The sequence below is a fragment of the Thunnus maccoyii genome, chromosome 1, assembly GCF_910596095.1.
Source record: "Thunnus maccoyii chromosome 1, fThuMac1.1, whole genome shotgun sequence".
Taxonomy (NCBI): Eukaryota; Metazoa; Chordata; class Actinopteri; order Scombriformes; family Scombridae; genus Thunnus; species Thunnus maccoyii.
In genome coordinates this window covers 35,750,219-35,760,278 of record NC_056533.1, presented here as the reverse complement: position 1 = coordinate 35,760,278, position 10,060 = coordinate 35,750,219, and the positions used below count along the sequence as shown (strand labels likewise).

The window sequence follows — 10,060 nt, the reverse complement described above, 5'->3', positions numbered from 1 at the left end:
TGAGGAAATAAACCTCTGATGATTGACAATTTTTTTAAGAGAAAGCTTGTTTTGAAGCTTCTACAAGGGCTGCAGAGTTTGAAAGACATGTTGGCTGTTTTATGGAATTAAAAGGATTTAGTGTTTTTAGTGTTTTTGGAGTTTGACTCATACTAGACATGAAACGTCTGTGTTGAGTTTTCTTTTTCTTTTTTTGTGTGTCTCTTAACTTTATGTAAGTGCAATAATAATACGTTACAAAGTTCTCAAACATATATGTTTTCATTACAATCATTTTACATCCATTTTTGTTTTTTTTAAATGATCTAATTATATATTTTGGTCTAAAAATAGTAACATTTGAATATATTGAAAAATAAAAAAGAAGTTAAAATACAGTTGTAGCAATAATCTTGGTGAGAGTAAATGATTGTGATTAACATTCATGATAATTATTTTATTAAAATGATTCAGTAAAGTAAAATAGAAGAACTGTCGTCAGCCAATCAGGTTCCAGGAAGTCGTGACTCTGCATTTGACCCACAGACACTGATGTGAAAACTACAGTTTCTTTATTATGAAGGAACTGTAGTTTCTTTACTAGCAGGGTTTGAACATTTCATGGTCTTCATCAGCAGACGGAGTTCATCATCATGTGATTTAATTACACATAACTGAGCCAGATCCATCTGCTAATGAAGACTGTGAGATATGAGTGAAAGCCCCGGAAAAAGCTAGTGGAACATGAGTTCAGCTTATTGACGTTCATGCTCAACGTTTAACAACATTAGTATGAAAAAAATCTGAATGAAAAATGCTTTGAATATTACATTAAAGAGGTCATATAATACCCAGTTTAATATCTTCATTTGCATGGTTTATTAACAAACATTTGCATGTTTTTATGGTTTAAACACAGCTGGTTACAGATGTACATACAGTCCTTCTGTCTCACTCAGCCTGAAACCTTTCTGTCTGCTCAGCGTTCCTCTCTTCTGATTGGCTGACTGTTTTCTGAGTGACGCACGTCCAGACCAACCACAGGTGACGGATTGTAGCCTACGGTAGGTAAAACCAGAGCTCTGGGTAAAAGTCACCGGTAAACCACAGCTGAGGATAATGTTTTCCAACCTTTGGGGAAGGCTGTGCAATGATATATTTGCCTCCTGACATCCAGCAACTGCACAGCATTTCCTCTGAGACTGTCTGTAAAGAAAAACAAATCATTAATAATGTTCAACCCAGGCCTCTGCAGAGAAAATAAATCTTAATAAGAAACTTTTTGACTTAAAGTCGCCCTCTCAGATAAATATACACTTTATCTCCTCTTCATTCTTGCAGAAGAAGTGTCATCAAGTCACTTTTAAGAAGCTCCATCAGGTTGTTTTTTATTGTTCTGTGTGTTTGACTCGAAAATAAAATAAATAAAAAACTCCAACAGCATCTCACAATAACTTCTTAAACTACACAAACATTTTCATTTGATCATGAACAACATTATTCTTGCACTGAACTGTGTGTTTGCAGATCTATAAAACCTAAATACTTCCGCAGCTTTTCCCCTATTTTTGTTGTAAACCCTCAGGATCCCCCTCCCCCCTCCCCCGTCCCCCCAAAGGGCCCCTGAAGGGCCCCAGACCCCTAGTTTGGGAACCCTCCGCGGTCTCCTGTCTGCAGCGTACAGCAGGAGGCGCTGCGCCTGCAGTCTGACCGCTGGAGGCTGCTGAGCTCTGTTTCCTGAAACGCATACTTCAGGATTAGGAAGAACACACCCAGTGACATCAGTGAGGTTTGAAGAAGAAAAAAGTTTCTACTCAAACTGTGCAGAGGACGAAGAAGAGGGCCGAAAGGTCCTGCCCGGGTTTTCTTTAGGTTTTAAGTTGTTTTTTTTTCGCTCCGGAGAGTTGAACCGAGCTGTCCGGACTGTGCGTAAAAGTTTTTCTCTGAAGCGAACCGCGGAGCGCAGAGACTCGCGTTTCTCAAGAGAGGAGGATGTCAACTTCAGACGAAGCAGACGGGCTCCGGCCGAGATATGGCTGTAAGTTGAGACTTTTTACTGCTCACCTTGAGATGCCAGACGGGCACAGTGCAGCTCCGGACCACAGCTGTGCTCCTGTTCATGCAAAACGCCTCCAAACTTAAGGAAAAAAGTGTCATTTATTTATACAAACCGCCCTCAGACAGATCGAGGGTTTATTTCTGACAGCATGGTTACAACCTAATTATGACTTCCGCGTTTTTATAATAATGCATGGCAGAGAGGAGATGAGGGGAGGCCCGCTTTTACACTTTTGCACAACTTTTTTTTTTACACTTTGCACACACGATCGTTTTTACAGCGCGTCCGTATTTTAAGCTCTTACACACATTTATTTCTGGCAAACAGTCAAAACAGCAGTGAATCGGTAACATTTAGCCATTTGAGGGTTTATTTCTTCATTTAACGTACACATCATATCACCAAACACGGATGTTTTAACTCATTTCTTAATTATTTTGAGTTAAAATGAGAGAAAAGTGTATAAATAATCTCCTCCATCTTTCCTCTGGATTGCACAACAGCACTTTATACTCCTTTATCCATCAAATATGGAAAGCAAGAAGCGGTTCGCTTAGCTGACAGATCGCAATATTTCCTTTTTTGAATGCATATCAGCTGTAAAACAAACCCAGAAACTGGTGCTAAAGAGGACACACACACACACAGTCTCAGTTTTTGTTCAAATCAGGATTTACCTGCTGCCTCTGATCCCATTCAGGCTCCCACCTTTAGAAGTGACAGGAGGTTGAAAAGGGGCCTCTTTGTATTGCGCGCCCTCCTGTCCCCATCCCCCCCCCCCTCCCCTCCCTCCCTCCTCTCTCTATAATTTGGGGGAACGTTTCTCTGCAGGCGGAATCACGGCTCCAACTCTGTGTAATCTCACAGGAATCGCCCCCCCCCCCCCCCCCCCCCCCCTCTATTCTCCTCCACTGCATTGTGTTTTGTTTTGCAGTGTATGAATAAACTCTCATTTACAGACAAAGGCATGCCCACATCATACTGTCCCGACAGCCATGAGCCAGATTGTGCTCATGTGTTGACTGGTTACACAGATGACTAATGAATGAGGCTGGTTTCCTGTGTAAAAAAAAAAAAAAAAAAAAAGCAAAAGCACCTCAGTATGTGGAACCTTGGAGAGGCCAGAGAGCTGCATGGAAACTGGGCAGAGTTATGCAACTAGGGAAAAGCTTCAAATATGTACAAGTATTTGTGCATAAATACTCCAAAATGTGAAATAAAACAGGGCTGCAACTAATAATTATTTTCATTCTCAATTAATCGATTAGTCGTTCGGTCTTTAAAATGTCAGAGAGCTCAAAGCCTGTGATGACGTCTTCAAATGTTTTGTCCACAACTGTCAGATATTCAGTTTACTGTCATACAAGACTAAAGAAACCAGAAAATATTCACATTTGAGAAGCTGAAATCAGAGAATTTGTAAATTTTCCTCCTAAAAAAATGACTCAAAACAATCGATTATCCAAATATTTGGCAACTAAACGATTAATCGACTAATCGTTAAAGCTCTAAAATATATAAGACTCATCTAGCGATGCGACGGTCAGTCGATTAATCGATTAGTTGATCAACAGGAAATGAATCAGCAACTATTTTGATAATCAAATAATCGTTTTCAGTCATTTTTTACACAGAAACACAACAATTTGCTGGTTGCAGCTTCTTGATTTGAGGATTTTAAGCAGTTTTAAAGGATTTAAAATGTGTCAAACGTGATATTTAACTGATTATCTTTAGATTTTGGACTGCTGATCAAACAAAACAAAGACAAAACGTTTAATCCAGAAAATAATTGGCAGATTAATGGACAACAAAAAATAAGTTGCAGCCCTACGTTCATTTAGAGCTGCTGCGATTAGTTGATTAATCGTTTAGTCAGTTGACAGAAAATGATTCACCAACTGTTTTGATCATCGATGAATCATTTTGAGTCAAACTTTTCAGGTTCCAGCTCCTTAAATGTGAATATTTTCCTCTATCGTATATGTTCGTGTTCTGGACAAAATGAGACATTTTCTGACATTTTATAGATCAAACAACTAATCAGTTAATCAATAATGAAAGTAATTGTCAGTTGCAGGCCTGCATTCATCATCATTATTCGGCAACAAACAGCAACATTTTTCTTTGATTTGTCTCGTCCCTGTTTTTCCGCTGCTGTTTGGACGTGTCGTTAACCGTCGCTGTGTGCGTGTTATTTTGTCCCGCAGCCGTGCTGGATGGCGTGGAGCGACTCACGGCGGAGGAGATGGACGAGCGGCGGCAGCAGAACATGGCCTACGAGTACCTCTGTCACCTGGAGGAGGCTAAAAGGTAAGAGCAGGAAATCAATTCAATCCGCCTGCGAGCGAACTTGCGGCTGAACTTGCGGCGGCGGCGGCGAGTCGAGGAGTCGAAGCAGCAGCCTGTGATTCATCAGTTAGATTTACTGCTTCTTCTCTTCTCTTTGTGTGGAGCTACTGTGAACCAGTTTGTGAACAATGGCAACTGAAATCTCTCACAACTGAGATGCGGGACTACAAAGTCCAGTGTAGTGGACATTAGTTTGATTAGTTAATCCCTGCTCAAGCTTGGTGGTGATCAGGTTTTAGTTCCCGCTGACATCTTGGATGAGGCTGGGTATCGTAATAGTTCCTGATTTAAATCATAATTTTGCCAGTTTAAGCTTTGGATGCAAACATCTTGTACACTAGAGTGGATCTGACATCTCCGCATTAGAGTTTCTTTGTCGAATGTCAAGAAAATAATTCAACGTTTCCTCCATCGGTTACATTAATTCAGTCTCAACAGGTGGCCGACTCAGTCTGTAGTATCACAGCAGCTCCTGGCTTCATGTCAGAGCAGCGATGTCTACAAAGGTTATATTCAGTGGAAGGAAAGCAGCAGCGATGTCTTATTGAGTGTATTGAGTTCAGTATCGGGATAGAAAAAGTTGTTCCTTTTGCTCCTGAAGGGGTTTTTTTTGAGATTGTTGAAGAATGTGAAGTGTTTTTTCCTGGATAAAGAGAGAACAATATCAGCGTGAAACGTATCAGCAACCTAACAGGAAGAAGGTTTTATAGATTACATTTAGAGTTTGTTGTGTAAAGTCGCAGATTTCAGCTCAAAATGCTGTTTGTTAAAGAGCAGATGAAGAGAAAGTGATTGGAGAACATAACCTGGAAATTATAAAGAAGTAGGTCTTACTTACACACAGGTTTACAGTGTGTGTGTGTGTGTGTGTGTGTGTGTGTCTGTGTGTGTGTGTGTGTGTGTCTGTGTGTGTGTCAGAGGTTGCCTGCGCTCGTTAACAGCCGTGCATGTTTGCATTCAGTGCATTCTGTGGACTCGACCCCAACGCGGGCTCACACATTTAAAAGAGGAAGGATTGTGCGAGACAGGAAGTGACTCAGTCCCTGTTGATTTTGGTATCTCCCACTGTTGCCACAGAAACCCACAGTTGTCATAGCAACGGGTTCCGGTGTGAGTGCTGGCGTCCATGCTGCTACTGCTAGAGAGAGAGAGAGAGAGAGAGAGAGAGAGAGAGAGAGCACGCTCTTGATAAAAAAGAAAGAAAGAAAGAAGTGGTTGTATGGCTGCGGTGTGTGTGCGTGTGTGTGTGTGTGTGTGTGTTTGCTGCCCCACATAACCCCCACCTGCTCTGTTATTATCATCCATCTGTGATGTTCAGGGAATTCCTGGAGTGATTTATGTTTGTTTCTGCGCCCGTTTTCCCTCCACCGGACACTTCTTACCTCGTTTAGTGCTTTGCTTCATCACCCAGAATGCTTTTCAGACACCTGGAGAGAACTTTTTGTCCATATTATGTGCATAAATCAGGAGTTAAGGCCAAAATAAGAGCAAAAAAACCCAATTTTTTTTCCAGTCAAGAAAAAGCAAGACCTCTTCACCTCTCATTTAAAACATGTCATGTGACCGCATTGCATTATGGTCCATTTTTCGCTACTGCTGGTGTAGAAACATCTCATCATTTATGCTTCACAGGAATATGAATAACACACAAATACAGAGAAGTCACATTTTCAGCTTCCCGGGTTCCTCATGTTCATGACTCGACTCTTCCTTTTTTTTTTTAACCCCAACACATCATCACCATCACCATCATCATCATCATCATCATCATCATCACACAGTGTTTGTTTCGGCTTTTTCCCCAGGAAGCATGTCGGGGTGGAAATGCCGAGGAGGGTGGGGGGGAGGGGGGGAAGGGAGGGTTGGGTTCGAGTGTAGCTTTGTTGACCAAACATGGTCTTTCACTCGGCACAGTAAGAATAGAAGTTTCACACCTCACGACCTGTGTTGGTTTTGCTTTGCGGAATGTAAATGATCAAGTATTGAAGTTATTTTCGGACCATTAAGGAGGGTTTTGTAGAGGCGTTGCTGCTCTTCAGTCAAGCGCCACATAAAAGAAACCACATTTAACTTTAAGTTGCATTTTTTTGTAGCAAAATGTTTGAATTTTGAGATTGAAAGTTCGTTCTTGACCTTGGAAACGATGGTTGACATGACAACACACACACACACACACACAATGACCTGTTGTCATGTTTCTTCATCACACATCTTCCTCAGATGATGGAGCAATTTAATTAGATTCAACTCAGTTCATCAATAAGTGTTACATCATCACATATCAATGGTTGAAAACAGCTGCATGTTCAGCAGCTGAATGGAGTTCAGAGTGTAGATACAGTAACATCTAGTGTGAAACCAGACAAAAGAAAAGGCGCGAATCGAAAGATCGATCTGAGGATTTTAACGATTGATGACGAATCATCTGACGAAACGATTAATTGAGAAAACTTTTTTCTTTCCCATAATGCAGTTCTCCATGTCAGCTCTGCTCTTCCGCAGCTCTCTTATATCCAACATGAAAGAGAAAAGCTGACAGATGTTAAGCCACCTGCTAGCGGCTGCTAAGCTAGCTCCTTTTGGTTAACGCGTAGTTACTGGTAGTATATATGTATATATAGATATATGTATATATATATGTATGATATGATGTATGCCACCTCATCTTCCTTTTTTAAAATATGCTTCTGCTTTATTATGTTCTTAACCCTCAGTGTGCTGAGTTTAACCGTGTCAGATCTTTTTCTCTTTCTCAAATGAATTTTCGTAACTCCTGTAACTGATCCAGGATGTGTTTCCATGGGAACTCTGGGATCTGTTATGAAAACACACCTGAGTAGTCACCAAAGGTGTTGCCAAATCCACTAAAAGGCAAAATACTCTGTTTGAACAATGAAGCATTGTGGGAACCTTTGAGATAAAAGATAAATGTCAGTGTCAGTGACTCTTCTTCTTCTCCCTTAAACTGCTGCACCTCCACTCTGTGAGCCTCCTGATTGGCTGCTGAGGTCGCAGGCAAAGTTTGAGGGAGACGGCCGCCGAGCTCCATATGTGGAACACCTGAGCCTGCAGGGGAAAGCCGGGGGCAGGAATGCTGGGAGTGTGTGTGTGTGTGTGTGTGTGTTGATGCGGAGTGGTATGAGGGGAATGCCTCTCACAGGTGCACAGCAGGGTGTGTGAGCGTACGTACGTGCACGCCCGCCGGCGACGGACGGCTGCAGGAATGTATCGCGGCTCTGTCACTATTCTAAACACTACTACTGTCAGGTGTGAGTGTAGAGGACCTTTATGGACTTGGCACAGTCTGAGTTTGAGATGCAAACTATGTGTTATCTCTCTTATTTTCATGTTCCCATCGAACACGGAGAGGCAGTTTGAGACTCATGAGAGCTGCTGTGCACGTTATCACGCCATATTTGAATGCTTAGCGCTCCTGTTCACCTATTTGGGCTTTTCAAGTAGTAGATGCTAAGTGCTAGCTGTTAGTTGCTAAGCTCGTAATTATCTTGATTTTATTTCCTTATCTATTCATCTATTGACTGGTTTTACAATAAATAAGTTATTTAAAAGTCCAAAAATAGTAAAATCAAGAACTCTTAGACTCAAAAAATGGTGAGAAATGTTTCCTGAAGCCCAACATGCAACCTCACATGTCTTATTTAGTCTCAACCAACAGTCCACAACCTGAAGATATTCAGTTTTTCATAATAAAAGACTAAAGAAACCAGATAATATTCACATTTAAGAAGCTGGAACCAGATGATTGTAGCATTATTTCTTTAAAGAATGACCAAAAATAGTTAATCTATTATTAAAATAGTTTTTTAAATTTGTAATTAATTTGCAAAGCTTAAATTTGATGTCTTCAAATGTCATTTTCTCCCTTCACTAGTCGTCAAAATCAACATATAATCAGTTAACAATGATGTCAAACTTCCCGCTTACTTAATAACTTAAATAAATAGTTGATTATTGTGTCAACACTTCTGATTCCTTCATCATTCAACAGATTCGACGTCTCTCTTCATCTGCATCTTCAGCTTTGTTTTCTTTCTTGCTTTCACTCTTTCGTTCTCTATGTCAGTCTCTCTGGGGGAATGCAGTCCGACATGTTTTCAGTACGATACCTGTGTTTATTTGATCCGTGCATGACTGCTGCTGCCGCCGTCGCCGCTGCTGCCAGCTGCTGTTAGCTGCACACTCCCTCTCCCCTCCTCATCATCACGTCAGTAAAACTGCAAACCATTACAAGCGGTTTCACCTCGCCGTGGATCCACATATGATGAATGACACATAATCAGGTTTGAAGTCAGGATGTCGTGAGTCGTTCTGTCACCTCTGACACGCGTCGCTCCTCGTTTCCTGTGGAAAGCTGGTTGTAAATCACTCACTCAGCAGATGTTTTTCAGCAAGTGGCGTGGTTGTTTTGGGGCGTAGATGAAAGGATTTGATTCACCAGGTGAACCGGATTCCTCGCGGATCTGACGGCACGGTGACAGAACAGTGAAAGTGTTTTAGTTTGACTGATGTTAAGATGTGTTTACTCTCTGACTGGATGCAGAAAACCTGCAACCTGCATTTTCTTTGGTCATTCAGTTGTACCTTGTTGTTTTTTTGAGGTTTGATGATCAGACAGCAGCATTAGCGCCGCAACGATCACTCAGTTAATCAACTACTCGACAATCGACAATTATTTTAATAATCGTTTTTGTCATTTTTTAAAGCAGAAGTATCAAATATATTGGTTATACTGGTTTCAGCTTCTCAAATGTGAAGATTTGCTGCTGTCATGTGGTTTATATAACTGAACACTGCGGTGCAGTTTAGTAACAATCTTGACATTCAATTTAATTAAAAATATTTCATCATCATCATCATCATTCATCCCTCAAGATAAATTCAAATCAATTCAACAAAATTTGCCTCAAACAAAAGATCCTGTTAGTTTAATTCACTTGCTGTATTAAAATAATTTCATTTTTGCTTAATCTGCTGATTATTTGTGTCTGTAAAATGACAAAATGATAGCAATATTTCTAATTTTTTTTATTTAAAAGTTGCTTAAATAATTAGTTGAATATCAAAATTGTTGCTGATAAATTTTCTGATTGACTAAATGTTGCAGCTCCAGTAAAAAAAAAAGGTAAAAAAAAACAAACAATTAAACAAAAATTGTCCTTAAAAAAGGTAATTTGAGTGGAGCGTTGTGTGTGTGTGTGTGTGTGTGTGTGTGTGTGTGTGTGTGTGTGTGTGTGTGTGTGTGTGTGTGTGTGTGTGTGTGTGTGTGTGTGTGTTAGTGTTCTGGCCGCAGCAGTAACGCTGTTTAAACATGATGATGCACTTTAACGAGGCTTTAGATGAAGAGCTGAACGATAAACCAGCAGGAACATCAACATCAGCCTCCCGCGATGCACGACGAGTAGAGTCTAAAGTCTCAGAGAGATCTTCATCTCTGCTGTCTTCACTCTCACTAATGCTCCCCTGGCTGCCATCTGTGGTATTCATCCTCATCCTCATCCTCATCTGTGGTATTCATCCTCCCTCCCTCCGTCAGCCTGATGAGAAAAAGTACAGAGCGGGCGGTGCACATTCAAGTCTATTTACAGCTCTTACACACACACACACACACACACACACACACACACACACACACACACGTTTAGGAGTCAT

The 10,060-nt window shown here is 40.8% G+C and overlaps 1 protein-coding gene and 1 long non-coding RNA gene across 3 annotated transcripts in view; one reads left to right on the top strand and one right to left on the bottom strand.

Moving 5' to 3' along the window:
• Positions 1-834: 834 nt before the first annotated feature.
• Positions 835-2,794, bottom strand: LOC121895597. Of its 2 annotated transcripts, none has more exons than XR_006095813.1 (2): positions 2,716-2,794; positions 835-1,185 (listed from the first exon to the last, which is right to left on the bottom strand). It is a non-coding gene; the product is annotated as an uncharacterized LOC121895597 (long non-coding RNA). The 2 variants fall into 2 exon arrangements; XR_006095812.1 differs by lacking the exon at positions 2,716-2,794 and adding an exon at positions 2,044-2,276 and having other exon boundaries at positions 1,107-1,185.
• The window catches only part of iqgap1 (IQ motif containing GTPase activating protein 1), a 49,436-nt gene continuing 41,076 nt past the window's right edge, over positions 1,701-10,060 (top strand). Inside the window, exons 1-2 of the mRNA XM_042408908.1 lie at positions 1,701-2,017; positions 4,249-4,351. Coding sequence (XP_042264842.1) covers positions 1,972-2,017; positions 4,249-4,351 — 149 coding nt within the window. The 5' untranslated portion in view covers positions 1,701-1,971. The remainder of the gene's footprint in view (positions 2,018-4,248; positions 4,352-10,060) is intronic.